Source organism: Epinephelus moara, chromosome 17 (genome assembly GCF_006386435.1).
Source record: "Epinephelus moara isolate mb chromosome 17, YSFRI_EMoa_1.0, whole genome shotgun sequence".
NCBI classification, from domain to species: domain Eukaryota; kingdom Metazoa; phylum Chordata; class Actinopteri; order Perciformes; family Serranidae; genus Epinephelus; species Epinephelus moara.
Genome location: NC_065522.1, coordinates 32,348,866 through 32,374,178, shown reverse-complemented (window position 1 = coordinate 32,374,178; position 25,313 = coordinate 32,348,866). Strand labels below are relative to the sequence as shown.

Below are 25,313 nucleotides of genomic sequence, written 5' to 3'. Positions count from 1 at the left end.
TGTCTGTCAGGTTTGTGTTTCCCTCTTGCTACTAGCTGCTCGCTAATTCCTGCTATCAGCTGTTTCCTGTTTATCCACCACCAGTGGCTCGCACGTGCGGCCTCATCAACAGCTCCTCCCACAAGTCATCAACAGCTCCTCCCATTGCAGAAGGCCGCCTCGGTCTGTTTAAACTAAAAGGGTTCCACCAATATGTCTACCCTACGAGGTGGAAAATTGGGCACCTCAGATCAACTCGCCAATCTGGCTCTGTGTGTCTAAACGCTCGCAGCTTGCCGGCAAAACGGGCCAACATTCGCTGAAAATCTTGCAGTGTAAAAGGGGCTTGTGTGTCAGCCCTGTGATAGTCTGGTGACCTGCCCAGGGTGAGCCCCGCCTCTCGCCCAATATCAGCTGGGATAGGCTCCACCCTCCCGTGACCCCCTACAGGATAGGTGGCTATGGAAAGAGAGTGAATGGATCTGTTAAGCAGTAGCTGCATCTACAGTTGTATGATTGTATTGTTCTGTAGTTCTGTGACAAAACATTATGTTTATTTGACCTTGGCAGCAGTTTTACCTTTTTTTGTTTTTACTGGCCTTTTTTTTGACCTGGTCTTGTTTTCACTTCGTGTCTGTCTTTGGACAGATTTTGCGTCACGACCATTCAAGATGCAAGATGAAAGTTAAGGTAAAGTTCGAAGAGCTGAGTGGTACAAGCAAGGTGGTAGGAAGCACAGGGGTAGGAAGTAGGGAAGGAAGCATTGGCCATATTCAGCGGATCGCTCTGTCGCTGCTGCTGTGATGCTGTCTCTAGTTTATTTTTGGGTTTTATTTGTTACACACACACACACGTATGCATGTATAGCTGTGTGTATTATGTATGTATGTGCATACAGTTGTGACATATCAAAGCTTGAATGAACCTGTGTGTCATTTCCTTTTCAGTGTTGACCTCACTGCTCTGCTGCACAACAAACTCAGGTCAGTGACATCATAGTGCTGCTTATGTTCATGATGATGACTTAGGTTTGTTCAAATCAAGAATAACTTTTTGACCGTCATATCCAATGAATGAAAGTAACAGTACCAAAAAATGACTCAATACGTCACCTATTAGAATATTGGCTATCAAAGTCTTGAAGTATCTGATGTTAAAGTGTCAAAAGTATTTTTTATGAGTAATGTAATTAAGAATTGAAAGAAAAAGTAAATGTTAATTAAAAAAAACAAGCAGTCAGAATTCTGCAGATTATTAAGTTTATTTTTTCTTAACATTTACACGCAACATGTTCTCATCCCAGCTCATTAAATACTGCCACTTCGTCAGAGGGCCTACAGGTCTAAATATGACATGCTAGGTACCCTCCTGCGTCAGTTTTGGACGTTCTAGGACAGTGTCTCAATATATGCTCAATGTGTCTTTTCAAAATACACTTCCATCTTCACAGGACATGCACAGTTTCTGCTCGTTGGATGCGTCTCTTTCAAAATGAACTTACTATGTAGGTAAAACATTTTGTTTTGAGGTTTAGTTCCTCAAATTCAGGCAACAAAACCACGTAGCAACCAACACCAGGTCATCAACAAATGTTGTGGTTAGGGCCAGGCAACAAAAAGAATGTGATTATGTTAAGAAAAAAAAATCTTGGTTTGGCTCTGTATTCAAACAGGAAGCAAACACCAGCCTGCTGGGTGAAAGTCCAGGGTTTGTTGGATTCATCTGCCGCCCTTTGTGCTGACTTTCCAGCTCCTTATATCACGTCATTACCGGTAGCATTTCAATCAGACATCGTCCAGCGGTGTATTAAATTACAGCGACAGGTGGCGTTCAGCTGACCAGCAGTGTATCATACTGGCTGCATTACACACTGACGCCAAAGATGGCCAAAATCATTGACAAAGCAATGGTATTTAATGACTTTGGAAGTACAGGTTGCATTATCAGTTGCTTTGCACACACCACCATACCACATCATTACGCTAGCTTTAACCTCATGCTGGTCCATGGTTTTTGTTTCTTTTTGTGTGACACCTCCTGAGGTCATTATGTTTTGCTCAAACTACACTGACTCCCTGCAGCCTCTCTGACTGTGAGTCCCAGCAGCTCTCAGATGTTTGAAGAAGACTCTGTCTCTCTGAGCTGTGAGGAGGACGACAGCTCTGCTGGATGGACTCTGAGGAGGAACACAACCACAGACACTAGGACTGAATGTGGAGCTGGCTGGGGAAGATCAGCTGGTTCTGTCTGTAACATCAGCTACATGGATCCATTGGACAGTGGAGTTTACTGGTGTGAGTCCAGAGAGGGAGCAACCAGTAAGAGCATCAACATCAGTGTCACTGGTAAGATCAGACTGTGGAGTCAGTGTTGATGAAGCTGTGTGTAAATGGATGAAATGCTGTAGTTTGTCTCTGTGTTGAGGTGGATCAGTGATCCTGCAGAGTCCTGTCCTCCCTGTGATGGAGGGACATGATGTCACTCTGCACTGTAAAACAAAGACGTCCTCCAATCTCCCAGCTGCTTTCTATAAAGATGGCTCCTTCATCAGGACTGAGCCTGCAGGTCACATGACCATCCGCCATGTAACCAGGTCTGATGAAGGCCTCTACAAGTGTGACATCACAGGTCATGGAGAGTCTCCACCCAGCTGGCTCACTGTCACAGGTCAGGAACGTTATTCTTGCTTTCATCTCTTGCACCAGTGTTCTGTATTCCCCATCCCTGGTCCCATTCTCGTTATGTAGTCGCACATATTTTCCAATTTTTTTCTTGTTGTCTGGCTAAAAACAACAAACACAGGAAGTCATCTTGCTGTAGCGAGGTCGCCATTTTCTCTCCTAATGTACATGCTTCTTTTTCCTCTTGATTTTTTATGGCGGAAAGGAATATGGATCAGGAAATGCACGTGGAACACCACAGCAAAGCAGTCCAATATCATCGGCCTGCAGAGCCAGGGAGCGGCCGTTTTAGACGTGCGCATGAGAATGTTCGAGACGATGGGGTGTCTGTCTATCAGTTTTTTAATGTGGCCAATCAGAGGCTCACAACCCCCCCGTCAGTCAAACACTTACCAGTTTTTAATTCAGCCAGTCACTTTACAGTGGTCGAAGTAGTCACCATTTCGACTAGCTAGCTATGCTAGTGCTAGCCTCGAGATGGCGTGTTCTTAGATTATCGGACAATTAATGGACAATGAATCATAGTTGTTAGTTTCTGGCTGCCAGTGTTGACAAGTTTCCTATTTCCACTTAAAAATGTTGGTTAAAAAATGTTGCCGTCTGTTGATACTTGTCCAGAGGTTAGGGGCATGAAAGTCCACAGCTCCACATCCAGGGGTGTGTAGACACTGGAGGAAAGCTGACAGGCTCCACCGACATCCCACCCTCCCTCTGGTTCTTCTAGTGGAGGAGCAGATCACAGCCTGGGTCAGCAGGGTTTGATGGAGACGTTTTGGGGCTCAGAGTCGGGACGCTTGTCATATTTTTCCCTGGGGGTTTTGTGCCCATGCCCTCCAGATCATGCATTTCAGCTTCAGTACAAGTCAAAGTATCAACAGACGGCAACTTTTTTAATCAACATTTTAAAGTGGGAACAGAAAACTTTCAGCTAGCTAACACTCATAGCCATCGTCCGTTTCCTAATCTAAACAAAGAACATGTCTCCTTGCGTGGGTCCTCCTGAAATGAACTGTGACAGGTTTCCCACGTCGATCTCTGATAATTAATTTAAAGAAAAACAACATGCAATTTGGGCTGCGTAAAGAGCGCAGGGGAGGAGCGTGGAGAGAATAGTGTTTTTCTATTTGTGAAAAGAAGAAGTCACTTATGTGAAATAATAGTGCTCTGTTTTCATTTCTATATTTTTGCTATTGTAGGGAAACCCATCACTGCTCCTCCCCCTGGTCACTCCTCTGCTCCCCCTGGTCACTCCTCTGCTCCCCCTGGTCACTCCTCTGCTTGCTCCCCCTGGTCACTCCTCTGCTCCCCCTGGTCACTCCTCTGCTCTTGCCTCTGTGCTGTGGTCCACTGGTTCAGTCTGTGTTCTGGTGCTGCTGGTTCTACTGGTTCTACTGGTGAGACGATGCATCCACAGCAAATGTAAAGGTTAGACTCGGACTCAAAAGACGACACACACGTTATTTACAACCATGTGCCACATTTTAGCCCTTACTGTTTCCTGTTTCCTGTTTCCTGTTTCTTATCTTTATGAACATTTCAGTGAAGCATAAACATAATTACAAGTCCTACTTTTTAAACTCTGATTACAAAATGTTTATTAAAGACAAATGTCTGTTTGGATTCTCATAAACTACACTGCTTACCCACAAGGTCCATTTAGTTTGCTCTGGAGCTTTCTCTTCGTATCACATGGTCTTCCTCAGCAGATGAAGTTTCACACTGTCGACGATCAGATTTCCATTTTACTGAACGTTGAGGTTAAAACTGATTAATTTCTGTTATTTTTTGATTCATTTCAGCTGCTGAAGTTAGAGATGATGACATCACAGATGACATCACATACAGCAATGTGTCAGTATCACGTAACAGACGGCGCAGAGGTGATGGGGGTTTTATTGATTTTAAGGGGACTTTCAGGGACAGTGACTGTGTGTGTGTGTGTGTGTGTGTTCTTGCTCTTATATCCTTGTGAGGACCGTGTTAAGTTCTACATTCTTGTTTGGGTTGTGTTGTTGATCATGTATGTAGCAGATGAACACGGTGGTTAAGCTGTGTGGACTGACGCTGAGGCGGACAGTTGGTTTATGTGAGTATTGGAGGTTTAGGACCAGACTGGGTTGCTTCATGAAAGTCTGTTGTTTCTGTTTACTGTTACCCACTGGATCATATATATTCAGGTTTAAGATCTTGTGAGGACATTTTGAAAGAATTAAGATATTTGAGAAAACTTGCTCATTGAATAAAAAACAGCAGTGTGACTGCAGGTCGGTTGGGTGTTAAAAGATGTTTTGTACCCTGTGGTTAACAGAAGCTAGCAGCTCTGTGGTCGTCCAGTTTCCTGTTTCTGAGAAAACACTTCAGCTACCAGCAAACATTTCACTGCAGGGCCGTGAACAAAACTAAGACATGATGTGAATTATAAATGTGCAACTTTACAAATCTCTGTATATAGTAGCAGTAGCTATACAAACTGCACCGGTATCAGATGCACTAGCTGCAGTCATGTAAGTTGCATACGTACTTTATCTTCCAGAGAGCGACCCAGCTGCAGCCAAGTCAGCAGTGAAAAGACCAGAAGACGTGAATCATGGACAATTTGTGTCTGAAGACATGACATCAAACAGGACGAGAGGTACAGCTGTTTGTCTTTGTTGCTGAGTCAACACGTTCTCATCTCAAGCTGTCACATATCGCTCTTTTGTCAGTGGACTTTCACGTCGACATATGATGCACTAGGTATCCTCCATCCTCCATTACAGAGACAGAGACAGAGACAGAGACAGAGAGAAAGATGCAGGACAGACAGTAATGACAGTAGCTTACAGCAACATTAATGGAAGTAATAATATTATCATTATAATTCTGACTGTTGTGGTACAATATGTTATAGGGGGGTCCTCTGGCAGACTAGGCCTAAGTCAGCCTAACTAGGGGCTGGTACAGGGCAAGCCTGAGCCAGCCCTAACTATAAGCTTTATCAAAGAGGAAAGTCTTAAGTCTAGTCTTAAATGTGGAGACGGTGTCTGCCTCCCGGACCGTAACAGGAAGATGATCTACTCACCCATATGCCGAGGGAGGCTCAGGTGAAGTTTTAGAGTCCTCACATCACTTGCAGAGATCCAAGGGGAGAGGAGGTAGCAACACAACTCCACCTAATGGAGGCTGACGGCGCCCCAGATTCAAACGTCCAAAAACACATCATTGAAACCACAAAATATCTCCATACTGCTCGTCCGTAGTGATCCAAGTGTCATTGTAGCCTATAGCTCTAACTGACAGAGAAAAACCNACTCTAAAACTTCACCTGAGCCTCCCTCGGCATATGGGTGAGTAGATAATGGCTGAATTTACATTTCTGGGTGCACTATCCCTTTAACTAGGACTTTAAGAAAAAAAAACTAATTAGGTTAATAAAAAGGGTTAATAATGACAAATTAAACCTCATCACACATAATAAATCACAAAATAAGTCTAGTTACAAATAACAATTAACTGACCGTTACCGTTTTCAAAGCACCAAAGTGCTGGTGCAGGATCAGGGATCCACTCAGTGACTGGATGAATCTGCAGTCAGTGCAGCTGAGAGAATGGGATGTCTCAGTTTTGACCCTTAGCAACATCATGCTGCTGACGGCAACATGTGTCTACGTAAAACCATGGCAGCTACTTCCTCCTGTTGAGTGTGCTGTGGTGTGAGGTGCCAGTCTGGTCCACTTCAGCTGATGGTTATGTGTCTGTCTGTTTTATGCTGTGTGGTGAAGTGTGCCAGCTGCAGCCACTCAGTTTCCTGTTTCTGATAAATACCCTGCAGTTATATAAAGACATTCACAGTGCGTTTTTCTGAGCAGAAAGACAACTGCAGCCATGCATGACCTCTGAAATAAATCGGACATTAATTCTACATGGACGATCATCCTGCAGCAGCAGTGTATCATATTTGTACTTCGCCTGCAGTGATGTTGTTGCATGTGTTTGATTTTGCAGTCAGTGAACCAGCTGCAGTTTACTCAGCAGTGAGAAGGACAGAAGACGTCAGTTACGGACAAGTGGTTATAAAAGACGTCAAATCAAAGAGGACGAGAGGTACAGCTGCATTTCCATCTTTGTTTTTAACCTATGTGCTGTCAGTTAGCGTGCTGCTAATGCTACCATGTGACCAGCATATGGGCCTTTAAAGCAGTGGTTCCCAACTGGTCCAGACTTCTCCTCAGTCATCAGTTCAGGGTCCTCACAGTTTAAAACACTCAGTGTCACACTTGTGTTTGGCCATGTGGTCGAGTTAGTGTGCTGTCTGTTACACACTCACTCCACAACAGGAAACAGCACTTCAAGATAAAAGCTCTGAGCCAGAAATTTTCTTGACAGATTTGCCAGTCGCTTGTGGTCCATTTACAATCGACCTGCGACCCACCAGTTGGAACCCACTGCTTTAGACTGAAGAGTAAAACAGTCCCACTGTAACCAGTCCAAGTGTGTCTTTCTCATGTTGTTTAAACTGTGTGTGTGTTCAGAGCCTCCAGCAGAGCCACAGGTCGTCTACTCTTCACTGAGGTAGACCTTCACACCTTCACACCAGTGCAACCAGTGAAGTCCAGCTGGCCTGTCACTGGTCCCCACAGCCCCTCACACCTCAGGACATTCATGGGCTTTATTTCTTATTTATATATGTGAAAGTTAAATGAGACTGGTGCAGCTACAGAGAGACAAACAGCTTCACTTTACACATTATTGTTTTACTTTTCTTTGGATAAATAACTTGTTAAATACTTATTTGTTTAGGTGGTAGTGTTTCAGTCGGGTGAAGAACACCGACATGTTTCTACTGAACAGAAGCTGCTGATAATAATGAACTTTACTGCTCTGATATTGATATCAAGTGGTGTCTCTGCAGGATCAATAAACTGTGGGTTTCACTAAGCTGACACATGGAACATTTGACTTGTTCTGGTCTGTGGCTAACCGCTCGGTGCAGACAACAGAACAAACACACCGCAGACTATAAACAGCAGCACAAAAAAAAAGAAGGCGCCATCTAGTGGGCTCCGAAAATAAAGAAACTTGTTCATGAGGCTTCAGCTGGCCGTCACAACACACAAGCAGCAGACACACACAGACTATGGATACATCTCAGATATCTCAGTTACATTTTATTTTCCTCCGTCTCACTGAAGACACGAGGAGAGACTCTGCTCTTGTTTAGGTGTTTTTACTGTTTTTAATTGTTTGTTTTATGTCTTGTGTTTTTATGTTTATGTACAGCACCTTGTTTCGGCCGTTGTTGTTTTTAAAGAGCTCTATAATTTAAGTTGAGTTGAGAGTCTTTAGTCTTTTTTTTTTTTATTTACAAAGGGTTGAGAGCACACTGAATCTCTTGAGCCTCTTTCTTTAAACCCAGCGCACCATCTCGTGGGGTCCGAAAATAAAGACAATGGTTCATGAAGCTTCATTCAGCCCTCAGCCGTGATAAGCTCCTCAACATAGAGAGGATGGCAGAATATTTATACACGTGCACGCCAGCATATACATAAATATATTCAAATAAATAAAAGGAAAAAATAAAAGAAAAAACTCAAATGATAAATGAATCATACGTAAAAATCCTGAAATCTGGTTGTTCAAAGGAAAAACATGATCATGTGATCGGATAAGATCGGGTAATCCAGTCCAGTTTTTTATCTGGATCAAACCTCCAGTTTGTTGTTTAAAACATTTGAATAGGATAATCCAGAATATCAGGATCACCCTGATCCCAGCAGAGGGCCAGATTCAGACTGGATTACTGGGGAAACATGAAATTTAAAAACTCAAAGTAGTCGAACAAGAAAACTAAGAGAATGATAAAATGCATTTTTACAGTTTGTATTAAGTTATAATATGTTTCCATACACTTATTAAAAAGTGTATTTATGATGCATTGTATTTAATACATGCAATATATATGTTTAGGACTTTTTATTAATTAAAATCATAAAGAAATGAGATGTAAAATAAACTGTGAGCTGTGTGGTAAAGACAAGACATTCATTCAAAAAAACGTATGAATTAAAAATGTCAAAGGTGAAAACAGATAAAAGTTCAATAATTTAAAACTTATATCTGTACATACTGTATGTTCTTAATCTTTGCTGCCACCTGCTGGTCATTTTCGTAGTTACAGTTTCCTTCAGGCCCGGTGGAGTGAAGGTGTAAAGACAAACAGAGCACAAAGTGTGTCGCTGCAGAAACACTAAGAGAGTTGCTTTGCTATCTAACAGCAGCAGCAGCAGCCACCTTGTTCTCTCTTACTTGTGGCTCTGTGGTGGTGCAGTTGTTTATTATTTCATGCAGTACAGTGCAACACTTGTTTTAGGAAAGACAATAGTGATTTTAAAGGCATCTGTTAAAAGGTCTTTACTGAAACATGTTACTTTATTTAGTGTTTCAGTTTCACAAACCAAACCCAAAAGCAAAAAAAGAGGGAAACTTGAGTAAATAACAAATTAAGTCAACATCTTTCTCTGTGTTCTTCTATGATGGAAGATATCTATATCAAATGTATCTGTCCTCAAACAGGCTACCCTTTAACCCATTAAACTACAATATAAAGTCATCTGCCACCATCAAATAGTCTCCAGCGAATCCGTCAATATCCAACACACATACACAGAAAAAACAATAATTCTGTTTCATTTGTGTGAATTTTGGCGCCCCCTGCAGCCCAGTGAAAGTACTGGTAATCCCTGGATCAGAGTGATCCTATCCAGTTCTCTTTGGAACAACCGGGACAAAGGTGAGCTGGATTACGTGATCCGTGGAAGAAAACAAATGGATTAACAAAACCAGATCATTTCTGTCCAGATCTCACCTTTTGACACACCTTAGTTTCCAGATCTGTATTTCTGAGGTGAGGGTGAACTGTATCGATGCCACAGGACTTTGGATCGGCTCTATGACTAGAGCATCTGTGTTTGTTTTGCCTGCATATTGCAGACCACTGACATGAGAGAAGATGGATAACGTTAGTGGAACGACAAGAAATTTCTTAATCTTGTATCATTTTTTGGTGATATGACTGACGCAAGTATTGGCTTTCTCATTGTTATGCCCATTGGGCTGTCCGAACTTCCGCCGCGTGCAGTACGAGAAGTGTCTGCATGTACCAGCGTGTCACAGAGATTTCGGATTCTGGAATAGACAACGAGGGCAAATTAGAAAACAAGTTTGTTTTTTTATTTTTGTGCACAGATGTTTTGAATAAACTGACATATTTTTGCATTGATCTCAGCCTGTGAATCTTTTTTGTGGCCGTCCAGCTCAGTTGAATTGGTGCACAGGTATTTCTTCTGCCGTCCTCTCTTGAATGTCTACTGTAGGGCTGTCATGAGATCCGATACTTCGGTACCAAGGCAACACGCAAAAAATACGTCAGTAGCTGGTTTTTTTTCGGTACCGTAAGGACCGGATACAACTTTGCCCTCAGCGGGCCGTGTCGATTCCTTTTGGAACTGAAGGAGGCAGTATACACGCGTCAGTTGGTGCTTTCACAAGCAAGCTCGAAAATAGAAGAGACGCCAGCTTTGTTGTGTGAGTCGTGAGCAAATGGTTGCTGTATTCAACAAAAAACAAGAGTTTGGATGTATTGTGACCTCTCTCAGCCACCGTAGACACCTCCCCCTTGACAAAGCGAGACCTGACAGGCACATGTTTCATGTACTTACCCATTTGTAGTGCCAAATATTAATTCTCCAAACGTTGGAATAATCACTGGCTCGCGAACCTGTCCACCCTGGGCTTTGGGTCCAGACTCGCTTCTTCTTCTTTGGGGTTTAGTGGAGATTTCCAAACACGGTGCACTACCTACAATAACTAGTTATATTATTAATTTGATTATCTTGTTGGGAAAGCGATTTATTTTTAAAGCTATTGATGTGGATTCTTTAATATCAATCAATTCAGAATGTTTATTAAACGTTATTTTGTTTTGGAGGGATGTATTGCAAGTGTAAGTGGGGATGTTGAAAAATATTTGGAAAGGTGGGACAGGTTCATTGAAGTACAAGGTTGGTAATAGTTTGTATTGATTTGAAATATGTTTTATTTTTGTTTTTCTACCTCTACTGTTAATGGTTTTGTTGCTTATTTAGGTGGTTAGGCCTGCTGATATACATTCATGATATATGTTCAGGTATGTGTTTGTTTTGGTGTGAGTTACGTCTGATTTGTGTTTATTTTATTTTATTTATTTGTATTTGATGATTTATGTACGGTTCTGTCTAAATAAAATAAAAATAAAAACACGGTGCACTACTGCCACCAACTGTTCGGGTGTGGTTTGTATTTTGATGAGACAGCAGCGACCCCTGGGCGAAGCGTCTGTTCGGTTTTGGTGTGAATACACGTGTGCTGCCGCTACGCTTGTGGATTGCTTGCGGTGTAAATGAGGCCTTAGAGTTAAAGTTTGAAACAGTTTTAATAAAGTAGTGAATTTAGAAATACATGAGTTCTGTTTTTTTGTTTTTATCGTAGTATCGAATGAGTATCGACAATCGTGGAAATTCACTGGTATTGGTATCGACCACTGAAATTCTGGTATTGTGACAAGCCCAGTCTCACGGCAGCCTTAAAGCCCTCAACATGGCATGATAAAGAAAACCATCACATGGACCAACAGAGAGGCTCTGCACCATACTGAGCATGCTCGGTGATCCAAACACAGCCAGCTGCAGGACACTGACTGATGTTCAGCCTTTAACAGTGACAACAACACTTCAGCATCACTGAGTGTCTTCATGACCGTCCAGACGCTCACAGACAAAAGGTGTGTATCAGCAGCTTCAACTCTATCACACATAAAGACTTTAGAAAAGAACCCGAAAGCTTCCCTTAGTGAAAAACCCCAGAAGTTGAAGTGGAGTCAGTGAAGGTCGACTACGTGACTGTAAAGTTAAAAGACAACCTTTAGTAGTCTCTAACCTTCTCTGCTTCTGATGGCAGATAAAACTTGTCAGCTCACATTTTTGAAACGCCAGTGCATGGCATGTTGTGACATTCAGCCAGCGAGACAACAATGATAATGACAGACCTTTTCTCTAAGATCTTGAGACACCTGATCACAGAGAGAAAAAAAACTGCAATACATAAAATGTATAGTTCTGTAAGTGACAGACACATGTGACACTGATTTCATGTTGCCATGTTGGGCGGGAATCCAGTCATGTTCTTCTAGTTTAAAGTGGGACTGACCAAAAAAATTCTGGGGACTTTTTACTCTCCTGGAGATTCATTTCCTGGCAGGGCAGGAAAGACTGTGACACATCATAAAACTCCTGTCCTTTCCTAAAGTTGTTGTTCAGCAGACAGACTCTTGTTTACACAACAAACTGGAGTCATGTCAAGTCAAACATGAATGTCATGTGATGATTTTTCATTTTTTTGTTTATTTGTACAGGGACAATGCACATTAATGAACATTTCTGTAAATGTGCCAGTTTTAGCTGAGTAGCTAGTTTCCAACTGCAGTCCCCAGCAAGGTGTTAAATGCCAGCTAAACAAATATATATATGATAAACAAATGCATATTACATCAGGTTCCCAAGAGCTGCTTGTGATTTCAGGTCAGATTAGACCAAGGGCAGAACAATGGATCAGTATGAGGGAGCGGGCCGAAGGCTACTATCCAAGAACACACAGGATAATCTACGTTATTTATGACGCTCACAATATGCAGCTAATTTCAGCTGCTGCTCCAACAGCACAGATCTGAGGTTTTCCCACTTTATTTCATAAAGCACCAAACACAGTGGTGAGCACAACACCGACTGCACACACTCTGTGTGTTTGGACCAACAATATGATGATGACAGGGTCAGTGCACAGCAACACAGTTCAGTACTGTCCGCTGACTGATTTATCTTATCTCAATACATTCTTCATGTTCCTGATTGTTAACAGCCCGCCTCTCCCGCCTGTAGCTGGAACCACCAGTGTTTACTGAAACAGGTGATAATAATCATCTTACCAAACCAGTGCTGACCCGGAAAATGTCTCTCAAATTAACACGTACTGAGCAGGAAGAGACTCAAAATGACCACAAAGAGATGCAAAGGAACTGCAAAGAGACACAAAACGACTAAAAAAAAAAGACAAAATTACCTCTGAGAGATACAGAATTAGGGCGGCATGGTGGTGTGGTGGTTAGCACTGTTGCCTCACAGCAAGAGGGTTGTCGGTTCGATCCCGGGTGTGGGAGCCCTTCTGTGCGGAGTTTGCATGTTCTCCCTGTGTCAGCGTGGGCTCTCTCCGGGCACTCCGGCTTCCTCCCACAGTCCAAATAACTCTAAATTGTCCGTAGGTGTGAATGTGAGTGTGAATGGTTGTCTGTCTCTATGTGTCAGCCCTGCGATAGTCTGGTGACCTGTCCAGGGTGAACCCTGCCTCTCACCCAGTGTCAGCTGGGATAGGCTCCACCCCCCCGCGACCCTCAAGAGGATAAGCGGTTAGAAGATGAATGAATGAATGAGATACAGAATTACATCACAGAGACCCCAACTACAAAACAACACAAAACAACCACAAAGCGACAAAGAACAACTACAAAGAGATACAAAACAACAACTACTACAACATGCAAACATGCACATCCTGTGTAGGAGAGGTGGGGGGGCACTTTGCATATGTGAGCCGAGGGGCCCACTGTACCGGTTCTCCAGGATCCCCAGTGTTAGTTTAAGTGAAGCAAAACAACCCAACAGGTGAAACAAAGACTTCAGGAGTGACTTTTCTTCTTGCCCTGGACAGACTCTGAAACACTGAACTTCAATACAACACGTGACACACCCAAACAGTGTGTTCTTTTGTTCCCTTTGTGGTACACCACAATGATGAGCACGATTAATGCTGCCTCCACCCAGCCGAGTGTTAACAGTGTCTGCCATCATACTGAGCACTGTCAGCACTCAGTGGTGTAGTCTATGTGACACGCAGGTATGCACTGTGTGTCCACTGAGGAACTCACTCCTGGAGGCAAAACAAAGTCTCTTAGTTACCTTGCCGCCTTATTAAGCATGGCACATGATGGCTTCCCATACAGTGGGGGCTTTGACGCTGACCATGACCTGACCTGCAGTGACCAGTTTGCAGTCATTTTTGCAGAAGTTTTTATTTTTCTCTTCCAAATAAATAATCACACCTTCATTTTTCACAGAACCTTTAAACAGTTTAAAAAATGCTTTGACAAACAAAGCAAGAACAGAAGTGGAAACTCTGAGGGCAACACAACAACAGGAAGCAAAGCAGTCCTTCCAGACATAAGCAGGACAATAAATAAAGTAGTTGGGTCAAAGTTAAAACAAAAAAAAGGACAAAAAAAAAAAAGTGCAAAATGCAGGACACAAAATGTCACTATACATGAATACATAAAAGAACAAAACTAATAAAATTAATTGAAATCAACAACAACAGAAAAGAATTTAAAAAATTAACGTGATCAGTAAAATCTTAAAGGCGATGTGATGTCGTCTGTTAAAACCAGTAAGAAGCCGAGCTGCTGCGTTCTGAACTAGTTAAGATAAGATGAGATGAGATGAGATGAGATAAGATAAGATAAGATAAGATAAGATAAGATAAGATACACCTTTATTGATCCCACAATTGAGAAATTCCAGTTACAGCAGTCAAGGAGAAAGAGTCAGATTAAAGATTTCAAATTTAAACTTAAAAAACTAATATAATAATAATAATAATAATAATGATGATGATGAGCAGTGGATTAAAGAGAGCACATCTAGTGCTTTATACAAGAGAAATGAACCAGACAAAAAGTCTTGAGTAGGATGGCTGATATGATTTCCTCGTCTGTCACTAATTTTCAGCGTACAAACAAATTGCTCTGTTTTTCCCCTGAAATAAGAGTTTCAAAAATTACTTGGAGGACTGAAGTAGAAAATATTTCACATGATGGACGATGCTGGTATGAAGGGTCGTATTCTCACAGGTCCAAAGCGTAAGAGGTGCTCTGGACAACGAAAGGGTCAGAAGTCCTTACTTTGGAAGCTTGAGCTCGGCTAATGTTGTTTTTCATTTCAAAGTAAATAGGAAGTGGTTAATAATTGACCTGTGGCTAAGCCCCGCCCTCAACCGAGAAAAGTGTCTCCTTTGGATAAAGTTGTGTGGTAACGTTAGACCACAACATCAACTCAACGTGAATAAGATTAACAATGATGTCTACATCTGTTCTAAGGTAAGTCAACATTGTGTTTGAGGCAACATATTGTCACTTTGCTGGAAAGAAATATAAAGCTATCTTTAACATCTCTAGCTAACGTTAGCTAAAGTTAGCCTAACGTTAGCTCCTAGCTGCGTTGTTCATCATGTCACCTTGTTTGCTGGGAGTTCATTAGCCTATTTTGTTCTAGTTTTGTACTTTGGTGATCGTACATCATTGTTAGCTGTTGTCCAAAGGGCTCTAGTTAAGCTAACGTTAACTTCTGGAGCTTAGCTTCATTAACTTATCTGTAATGGCAGAGATAACAAAGGTTGGCAAACGTTATGCTGAATGATTCAGTGTAAATACTGTAGCACCAAACTAACGGAGAGACACTCTTGGTAAAGATGGTAAAAAGGCCGTTATCCTTTTCTCATATTCTGAGCCAAAAACCTTAACTTCAGTGGCACTTTAACTTGTTGTCTTTGATGGTGACGGCAACCAGATGCGGTTCACAAGCGTACACTGTGACCTGTAAATTTTGGCTTGTAATTTAAGCTTTTCATCGACCTTCTCAACAATAAAATGATGAATATATCCCTCCAATGCGTAGTTTAGGCCCTTTTGGTTACTTCTCAATGACATCTGATCGTTATGTCCCCAAAAATCATCAGTTGCCTCCTGTGAAATGCCGTGTACTGTGACACCTGCCATAGCGCCGGGCACTGAATGTTGATAGTTTGTCCAGGTGAGTGGAGGGGGGCGGGGCTTAGCCATAGGTCAGTTGATAAAATATGGGGCCCAACCATGTCAACGGCCCCTTTAAGAAATTCAGTGGGAGTAATATTGAGGCTGCACTTGGTTGGTGTCATGCAGGATATGATTTTGGATGAAAAATAAAAAGGCAGAGAAACAAGTTTAAAATTGCTGAATTAACTATAAATGGCCCTGCTTGTTGCCTAAGTTTAAAAAGTTGTTGAGGGTGATGAGTCTGTGACCTTAAATAAAACACTGGGGTTTAAGTGATTTGAAAATTAAATTAGAGGAGGAAGAGGCTCTTGCTGCTTTCAATAATTTAATTACTGTATAAATAATAAGATTTGAGTCACAGCTGATGTGACTGTAATCACAGGAACATCATGGATACCAGCACAGGAAACACATGATCACACTGTTTATGATTTCCCTGAAAACAAATAAGATATGCAACATGTTCAGATACATCACAGTGTATGAACTGCTCCTCGGGTGTTACAGTCGTCTTGTTGCACTGTGTTGTTTCAGGTATTTTTATGGTCTCCTGCAGCGGTCCAGCACATTAGTGTCCATCAACTAGCTCTGGAGTTATTTTGAGTTCATCAAGGAAGTTTCTGCCTTTTCAGCAGGCCTGTATGTATTTTTCTCTCCTTTACATTTTCTAATATAAATCACAACAGTAACACCACCAAGTAGAAGCACAGCAAAAACTGAGAAACCAACCAGCAGTCCAACAAAACCATCCCTGTTCTGTTCCATGTCAGTCTTCACGTCACCCTTCTCTCTTCTATCAGTGTCTCCACCAACCTCAGAGTGTCCAGCTCGGTCAACTGCAGAAAGAAGTGTGAGCTATCAGCAGTCAGGTGATGAAGAACAGAACTCATTTCATTTTTTACAAACTCGCCTGAGTCTGAGCTCTACAAACTCAGCTGAGTCTGAGCTCTACAAACTCAGCTGAGTCTGAACTCTACAAACTCACCTGAGTCTGAGCTCTACAAACTCACCTGAGTCTGCAACTGTTACTTTAATGTGGCACTTGATTTTCTTTGGCTGCCCTCTCCTGGTACCTCCAATATGGCACTCGTATGTCCCAGTGTCTGTCCACTGGACATTTTTCAGAATCACTGAAGCAACTCCATTATCCATCTCTGGATCTTTCAGTTCTACTCGACCACGAAAAGATGGATGCTGGTAGCTTTTAAGTGGACTGCCGTCTCTGAAGAAGAAGACATAGCCGTCTGACTTCAGGTCAGGTCTGAGCCACTTTACCATCTTGATTGAGTCCAGTTTGTGAGCTTGACACTGAAGCATGACATTTTCTCTGGGGCTTACTGTAAGTGCTTGTCAAACACACAGTGATGACGTGTTAGATAAGTATCTTGCAACACCGGTTTGTTCAGGTACGTCAGTGATGCACCTGTTCTCTGGTTTCAATCAATTGCCAATAGTTCAAAAACAATATTTATGTATAAAATTAAACATTTATTTATAATATTTATTCATATAATGACAAAGTTATTAGATAATTAAGAATTAAACAGAAGCAAATGACTTAATTGAAACTGCAAAATGTCTATTAATGCTGTCAAAGTGCATCACTATATTCATTATATTATTTAGCATTTTTAATCTACCATCACACACACACACACACACACACACACACACTGCTTACCTTCTATAGCCACAGAAGATATCCATAAACACATGAAGAGAGTCACACACCGCTCAGGTTTTGGTGCAGCCATGAGAACAGAGACAATGCTGCTGGTGTTTTCCACTGACACTGAACATGCCCAGTACAGGTGATACATACCTGTGCAGAGAGAGGAGCAGTGGGAGGGGCTACCTGTGTCACCTACCTGTACCTGTGGTACATTATTTACAAAAAAACAGAACTCTATGTGAAATGTTCAAGCACACAGTGAAACATGCAGGAAAATGTCAATATGAAGACATTTAAAACTAAAATATTAAGAGATCGACAGAGAATTTCTGTTGTTCATCTGAAGGAAGAAATGCCATATAATAATAATAATAATAATAATAATAATAATAATAATAATAAGAAATGCCATATAATAATAATAATAATAATAATAATAATAATAATAATAATAAGCTGTTAAATGGTAACTTGGTAACTAAAAACTATGAGGATAGAAAATAAGATAGTCATCTGGTGTAATGACTATCATAACATGCGGGTTATGTTTGCTTAGAAAATCCTGTTCAACCTGCCTCCATGCCGTCAGAAGTTGGCACATGGTGCCACCCTTCAGTTTCTCCTGCTCTCTGTTTTGACACAGTCAACAAATATGTAGAAGCATGAGTTGCACATTCTTTCACTCATCATAGTCACATCATTTAAATCACATTCAATTTACACTTTATATTGTTTACATTTTACATTTCCTGCCAGATTCGCTCGCAGCTCGTGGAAAAAACAGCCAAGCCAAAACACACTGGTCACAATTAAGTCATTTTGTAAATGACAAGTGTTGCTGAAGTTCTGACCTCCTCAGATTTCCTTGTGTTCTCAAATACTTTTTGTTTATTTCATTTAAAGATGTTTATCACGTGAAAGAAGGTTTTGTTAAAGGTTGTTTCATAAATGCTTATTATTCAATTTATGCTCATGTGCACTGTGCTGCTTTGTGCTCGTGTAAAAATCTACCTGGATAAAAATAATAAGTAGCTCAGCTAAAAAGTAATCTGAGTAAACGTTACTGCGTTACATTATATTTAATAAATATTTCATTAGAGAACACAAAGTGTCATCATGATGTCACACAGGTTCTCTGCAGCCACTCTGCAGCCTGTTCAAACAACTGATTATTCATTATTAATATGAACAACACTACTCTGCAGCTTCAGAGACAAAACACAGACTGTTCAACTAAACTGACTGACAGTAAGGGCCCGTCCCGATACCCCCCCTTAGCCCTACCCCTAGATTTGCGTGTTCCCACGAGGGGTAGTGGTGTCCCAATTCCTTTTTGCGTGTAGGGGACATAACGAGGGGTAGTGGGTATGAAACTAGCCCTTCGGAGCGAGGGATTTCAGATGCTGACTTGCCAGCGAGGGGTAGACGTCGCCATGGCTACCACCAAGCAAGAGATGGGGAAAATAGTTCATACATGTACGTGTAATTTCTTAAAGAAACATGGAACTTTTGTAAAAATGTTTTCAAATAACTGTGTATTTGTGTAGAGAACGGTATAACATTTTTTTATTGCTATTCACAATGTCTAGATTGGAGTTGACAGAAAGCTAGCCAGCTAGCCACAGTTACCGTCATCAGGTTGCTTGTTAGCCAGCTAGCTAGCTCGCACTATCTGGTGTCTGTCATCTGTCCTGTTCTGCAAAATTGTTGGATTTTTCATATTACGATAACACGCCAGCTAGTATAACTATGCTGCCTCGTAATGTTAGCTGGTTAGCTAGCTAGCAGAAGTCCACTGTCAAACATATCTTAATACTCTAATGGTACGTAAGTAGTGTTAGTAGCAAGCATAATAATAGCTAACATTACCGTTATGCCTTCCATTGTAGATGCCGGTTGGAAATGTAGATGACCCACGCTGACACGGGGAGAACATGTCGGAGCACCTGGAGGAAACCCACACTGACACGGGGAGAACATGTCGGAGCACCTGGAGAAAACCCACACTGACACAGGGAGAACATGTCAGAGCACCTGGAGGAAACCCACGCTGACACAGGGGGAACATGTCAGAGCATCTGGAGGAAACCCACGCTGACACGGGGAGAACATGTCAGAGCATCTGGAGGAAACCCACGCTGACACGGGGAGAACATGTCAGAGCACCTGGAGGAAACTAGGAAAGCTACTAGATAGGCAGGGCTATCATACCAAAATATAAACTAGAGACCTGTAGAGAGATAAAAATGCCAAAATTGTTTGGTCCCCGTGGGTGATAGGGGTCTACCAAATTGTGAAAACGATCCCTTTAGCCCCTGGACTAATAGGGCCCCATTCTATTTGTCTGTTTGAAGTTTTGGCTGCACTAGTTACCTGTCAGGGGCTGGTGACATCAGATGGTGAGGTGAATAATCTAATAACCTACTGTTATGATAAGATGACAGTCTTTGGTACATATAAATGCAATATTGGGGTGATTGGCTTATTTACATTAATAATGGCAAACACATATACATGCCTTTTGGATTTTTTATTCCTTATTCCATGTCCACCTGTAATGCATGTGTGTTTAGGTGTATACATTTTTTAAAAGGAGAAAGGCATTGATGAAATCTTTGCTGCATTGTCTTCAACAACTGTCTGTGAACATTCAGTCCAAATTTGGTGACATTCTGATAATTATTTCCCAAGATTCATGTGACAAGGCAGACACCACCCCTTTGGGAGAAGTCTCAGTTTTGACTATTTCCAATTTTGGGGACCCAAAGATCATCAATTTTTTTTTATTAAGCTACTAGACAGGCAGGTCTATCATACCAAAATGTAAACTAGAGACATGGAGGAAGTCAAAAATACCAAAATTGTTTGGTCCCTTTAAGTGATACCAATTTGTGAAAGTTAGGCCCCTGGACTAACATGAGAGCGAGAGAACAAGAGAGAAAGTTTAGAAACGATGCTCGGTGGTGACATCAGCCATGTCATCATACTGTCCCTCATCATCCTCGTTTGGTGGAGACGTCGTCATGGAAACAGCCTGGTTGCTTCCTGCAGAGTTAAGTATTAATATTAATTTTAAACATTGATACATCAGGTCAACATTTGTCAATACTTCATTCATCAGAACTAACAACATTCACATCAGCCTCAGCTAACGTTAGCATGCTAACAGGTATGACCTGCATTAGCATGTTAGCCTGCTGATGGTTGGCTCAGTAGTAAAGGGCTGTTAGCATGGCTGCAGACTGTCATTAGCAGGTCAGTGTTACCTGTCAGTCTGCGTCGGTATTCACACACCATGAGGAAGGTGGAGAATAAGTATGGTAAGGGCACCACTATGTGGCGTATCACCCCCCACCCAAACTGGGTGGACTCTTCAGTGGATGGAGCTGGATCGGAGCGATCTGGAAAAACAAACACACCTGTTCAGGTGAATGTCTAAAACCAGTATTCTGTTATCTGATGAGTTATATTCACTAAAACATCAACACGTTTACAGCCACACTTTAAAACACAGCTCAGTCACACTGAGTTCCATGTTACAGGAAAAGTCAGTGAAAATGAATGGAGCCTATCCCAGCTGACACATGACGAGAGGTGGGGTTCACCCTGGACAGGTCGACAGACTATCACAGGATTGACACATAGAGACAGACATTCTGTGTGCGGTCCAAATCCTCCTCCTCTTCATCATCATGCACCTGAATGTTACTATCGCCATATTTTCTTTACTGATTCCAGGTCTAACGTCTCTAAAGGCTCTGACGGCGAGCATAAATGCAGAAAATCAAACCTGTTCCAAAATTTTAAATGCCCTGACGAAAGTTTCGGATGCAGCTTGCAAACGTAAACGACACAACGTGAGGTCCTATTTATTTTTAGATGTGTAACAATTTCGGACGAAAAAACAGACTCAGTGTGCGAAGGCCTCAAGACTGATTAATAACGGTAAACATCTTCATTCAGTGTTTTTACTGGTTTCAATCAGCTGGTCTGTTCTATTGGAGAGGAGGAGACCTCTGTGGATAATTCAGCTCCTGATAAAAAAAAACCTCCTGAACAATGAAGACTGAAAGAAATCTGTCCAGCAGCAGTTTTTAGCTGGTTGAAATCTGCAGTTTACAGCTAGACGCCACCAAATCCCCCTAAATCTGACACACTTCACCGTTAAAGGAAGAGGGAACAGAAACAGGAACACAAAAACATAAACTCAGCAAGGTGACACCTGACTGTCATTCTCACTTTCATTTTACATTGCTGTAATTTCTACAATGAAACTTTAATGTCTTTCAAACCGTCACAACTTTCTCACCTCTGACAAACAGCTGGCTGACCCGAGACTCTCCAACACCGTTGATGTCACACTTGTAGAGGCCTCCATCAGATATGGAAACATTATGGTTGGTCATGTGACCTGTGGGCTCAGTCCTGATGAAGGAGCCATCTTTGTAGAAATCAGCTGAGAGGTTGGAGGATCTATCTGCTCTGCAGATCAGAGTGACATTGTCTCCCTCCGTCACAGGGAGGACAGGAATCTGCAGGATCGCCTGTGTGTCTGAACATAGATGGAAAAATGTGTTTGTATGAACCTCTCTGATTCATACTCGGTTTCTTTTTTATCGCTCCTACCTGGGACGATGGTGATGTCCAGAGAGTTGCTCCGCTGCTTTGTAGGAGACGCACACCAGTAGGTGGCGCTGTCGGTCTGCTTGGCTCTCTGGATGTCACAGCCAGAGGAGGTGAGATCCCCCCATGTCCCTCCACAGCTGGAGATCTTGCCATCGGAGGTTGTGGACCTGTTGATCTTCCAGCCCTGAGAGCTGCTGTTTTCCCCGCAGCTCAGAGACAGGCTCTTATACACAAACATCTGAGACGAGTCAGGAGACACTGTGAGCAGGACCGGCTCAGAATCATCTGGGGACACAAACATCAGAGTTAGTGTGCGTTCAGCTGCACTTCCTCTAATGTCCACTAGATGCTACGTCATTACTACAGTTACCACCACGTGAACCAGTCAGGTTACAGTTACAGTTTACATCCATGTATGTATCGTTAGGTCACAGTGACCTTTGACCTTCAAATTCTAGTCAGTTCCTGAGTCCATGTGGTCGTGTGTGCCAAATTTGTGGAAATTCCTTAAAGGTAATAATGAGACAGGCAAAAGATTACAGTGTCAGAATTATTGTTGAGTCCAAGTGGACATTTGTGCCAAATTTTAAGGAATTACCTTAACATGCTTTTGAGATATCCACCCATGAGAACGAGATGGACGCAAGGTCATAGTGACGTTGACCTTTGAGCACCAAAACCTAATCAGGTCATCATTGTGTCAATGTGGATGTTTGTGCCAAATCTGAAGAAACTCGCACGGGGTGTTCTTAAGGATCATGTTCATAAGAATGAGACAGAGACTGTCAAGTTATTTCAAACATGTGCAGATTCCCCATTTGAAAGAGATTGATTCATCCACTGAAGATTTTAACTGGATGTCACTCAGTGACCAAGCAGCTTTTCCTTTTTTCTCCTTTTATTTTGGCAGGTTCAGTAGTTTAATCTGACAGTTCATCAAGAAGTTTCATTTCTTCCATTAGTTATTTGCCATAAGGTGCTTAAGGTGAAAAACCTTTGAAAAAAACCCACAAAAAATATATGTATACGTTATTATAAATAACTGTAAATAGCAACAAACAGAACACACACATTTGTAAATACTATAACATTAAGTATCAGCCTTAGTTTTTACTCATTTTACACATTTATCCACAATAAATATAAATAAAGCTATCACTGCTGTTTTAACTTTTTAGCTTAACATCAAATGATTAATATATTTACATGTTTTATTGCCTTTTAATATGAAATATTTTACTGAAAATTATATTTATTCAAAATAATTATTCAATCATGAAATCATTTTAATCTTGTCTTCATCATGACCCCATATACCACTGAAAGTGCAACCAACAATACCAGACAAGCAAACACAGACAATAAAGAGTCAATTCAGTGCATGTGAAGCGCTGTGCGTAACCCGCTGCTCAGCCCCAGTCATAAAGGTAATGCTAACCCAGCCAGCGGCAGCAACAACCCCCCACAGGTAACCAGTCTCTCGATCATCTTCATAAACAGCATCTTACCGGCTGCCTCTTCGGACTTGTGTGACTCACAGCCTTTCCCCTCTCTCCTTTCCTCACAGTAGAAACTCCCAGTTTGACTCAACATCTCCCACTCGATCTTCCCATGGAAACACTGGGGATATCGCCAGCCTCGAAGGCAAACTTGTTGGTCTCACTTTGATGGTCTTGAACCGAGTTGAGATGTATTGCTGACTTGACTCTCTATCTGTTCTTCAGCAGGTAGTAAGACAACCAGTCTCCTGACATCTCTGTGAAGGATGGTGCTTGGATTCTATCCTTTTTCCCATTAGGGGTTGGATGCCTTGTCTTTGCTTTCAGAGCTTTTGTCACAGGAACACAGTAGCTTGGGAAGATTCTCACATTGACGTCCCTCACAATGCCTTTGCTGTCTGGGTTGGTGCTGACGACTCTGCCAAGCTTGATTTGTCCCCTCAATGCATTTTGGTCACTTAACCAGACAATGTCCCCAACAGTGACGTTTCTCTGTGCAGTGTGCCACTTGCTCCTTAGGAAAAGATTAGAACCAGCGAGTTGGCTCCAGCACCTCCAGAACTTGATCACCTCTGACTGCATTGCTCTGAGTCTTTTGTAGGGGTAGCTGGAAAAGTTGAACGTTTTAAAGTCTCCACTTTGAGATGCTCTGCTGAGCAGGAGAGTATTGGGTGTGACATACTGGATACAGTCTTCCCGGCTCTGCACCCTGGCATCAATTGGCCGCTCATTTGCGAGGTTGGCTGCTATGCAAAGAGTTGTCTGGAACTTTCCAAGACTCTGGAGTGCCCTCTTTACAACACGCACAGCAGCTTCTGCAGCACCATTTCTGTGTGGAGAATCAGCAGGATGGGTTTTCCACATCCACTCCATTCCGTCTTTGGCTGCAGTCTCCTCCAAGGCTGCTTTGTCCAGGCTGTCCAAGAATCTGTACAACTCCTCCAGGACCGGTTTAGTGCCTGGATCTGACCAAATCTTCCTCGGATGCCCTCTGATTGCTGCAAACTTTTGATAGCTCATCAGGAAACCCTCGGTTGACAGGGTGTTTACTACTTCTGTGTGGATGGTTCTACTGGCCATGCAGCAAAAGACAACACCCCAGACCTTTAGTGTTACTCTTTTCTTGACATCATCCTATACTTGGTAGGGTCCAAAGAGATCCACTGTTGTGAACTCAAAAGGTGCAGCCATCAATGACTTTTTGGACAATTTTCCTTCCTCTTATGACCCATGCCTTCCTTCTCATCTTGAGCAAGGTTCCAGCCACTCCGTCTTGACTCTCACTGTGGGCCTCCCGAGCTAATAGTGTTGACACCCAGGCACTGTAGGGCAAGAGAGAGACACCAACCTGATCTTCTTTGAAGATTTGGACTCGGCCTCCACAAACCAACAGCCCAGAGTTTTGATCTTTATAAACCACCAGCCTGTCTGTAATGGTGCTTGGGAAGGTTACACCCTCTTGTGCTGCAAGAAAAATGTCTCTTAGGGCATCTTCTCCTTCCCTCACTGAGATGACTCCTTCTGAAGAGACTGCCTCCCACTTTGGGCTGCTTGTTATGGGGTGCCGTTTGTAAAGTGGCTCACGCTGAAAATAAAATCAACATTTTGCCACATTTAGCTTCAAACAATGTTTAAAAAAGTGTTTAAAACCTTTTACCACATTTACAGCAATATTTGTTGACTTAGAAATATATTAAATAGTTAAATCTAAATGTGGCACCTAAATGTTAAATCTAAATCTAAATCTAAATGCTAAATATATATATAAATATAAATGTTAAATATAAATATAAATCTAAATGTTAGATCTAAATGTTCTGGGTGAAACTAAATATTTAGCTAATATGCAAATTCACACTGCCAGTCACCGGAAGTACCAAAATAAAAGCTCGAGATGGTCAGACTGTGTTTATAGAATCAAATAA

The 25,313-nt window shown here is 41.9% G+C and overlaps 3 protein-coding genes across 7 annotated transcripts in view; 1 reads left to right on the top strand and 2 right to left on the bottom strand.

The window, feature by feature from the left end:
* LOC126404333 (high affinity immunoglobulin epsilon receptor subunit alpha-like) overlaps positions 1 to 7,970 on the top strand; it is a 23,082-nt gene extending 15,112 nt beyond the window's left edge. Inside the window, exons 2-9 of one of the 2 annotated variants that reach the window (XM_050067508.1) lie at positions 927 to 962; positions 2,061 to 2,324; positions 2,404 to 2,646; positions 3,857 to 4,054; positions 4,460 to 4,540; positions 5,194 to 5,292; positions 6,645 to 6,743; positions 7,172 to 7,970. In XM_050067508.1, coding sequence (XP_049923465.1) covers positions 927 to 962; positions 2,061 to 2,324; positions 2,404 to 2,646; positions 3,857 to 4,054; positions 4,460 to 4,540; positions 5,194 to 5,292; positions 6,645 to 6,743; positions 7,172 to 7,215 — 1,064 coding nt within the window. In that variant the 3' untranslated portion in view covers positions 7,216 to 7,970. The remainder of the gene's footprint in view (positions 1 to 926; positions 963 to 2,060; positions 2,325 to 2,403; positions 2,647 to 3,856; positions 4,055 to 4,459; positions 4,541 to 5,193; positions 5,293 to 6,644; positions 6,744 to 7,171) is intronic. The other variant, XM_050067507.1, reaches the window with a different exon arrangement.
* A 5,850-nt stretch (positions 7,971 to 13,820) lies between these two features.
* On the bottom strand, positions 13,821 to 17,404 carry LOC126404370 (uncharacterized). Of its 2 annotated transcripts, none has more exons than XM_050067557.1 (3): positions 17,273 to 17,404; positions 16,577 to 16,937; positions 13,821 to 16,427 (listed from the first exon to the last, which is right to left on the bottom strand). In XM_050067557.1, exons 1-3 carry the CDS (start codon positions 17,343 to 17,345, stop codon positions 16,424 to 16,426), a joined length of 438 nt encoding a protein of 145 aa, XP_049923514.1. In that variant the 5' UTR covers positions 17,346 to 17,404; the 3' UTR covers positions 13,821 to 16,423. The 2 variants fall into 2 exon arrangements, with proteins under 2 accessions (XP_049923514.1, XP_049923513.1); XM_050067556.1 differs by having other exon boundaries at positions 16,602 to 16,937.
* A 2,444-nt stretch (positions 17,405 to 19,848) lies between these two features.
* LOC126404314 (Fc receptor-like protein 5) overlaps positions 19,849 to 25,313 on the bottom strand; it is a 41,203-nt gene continuing 35,738 nt past the window's right edge. The window contains exons 6-9 of one of the 3 annotated variants that reach the window (XM_050067474.1): positions 21,890 to 22,174; positions 21,573 to 21,815; positions 20,530 to 20,664; positions 19,851 to 20,308 (exon numbers count right to left, since the gene is read on the bottom strand). In XM_050067474.1, coding sequence (XP_049923431.1) covers positions 20,208 to 20,308; positions 20,530 to 20,664; positions 21,573 to 21,815; positions 21,890 to 22,174 — 764 coding nt within the window. In that variant the 3' untranslated portion in view covers positions 19,851 to 20,207. Of the gene's footprint in view, positions 20,309 to 20,529; positions 20,665 to 21,572; positions 21,816 to 21,889; positions 22,175 to 25,313 lie in introns of all 3 variants that reach the window. The other 2 variants (XM_050067475.1, XM_050067473.1) reach the window with 2 other exon arrangements.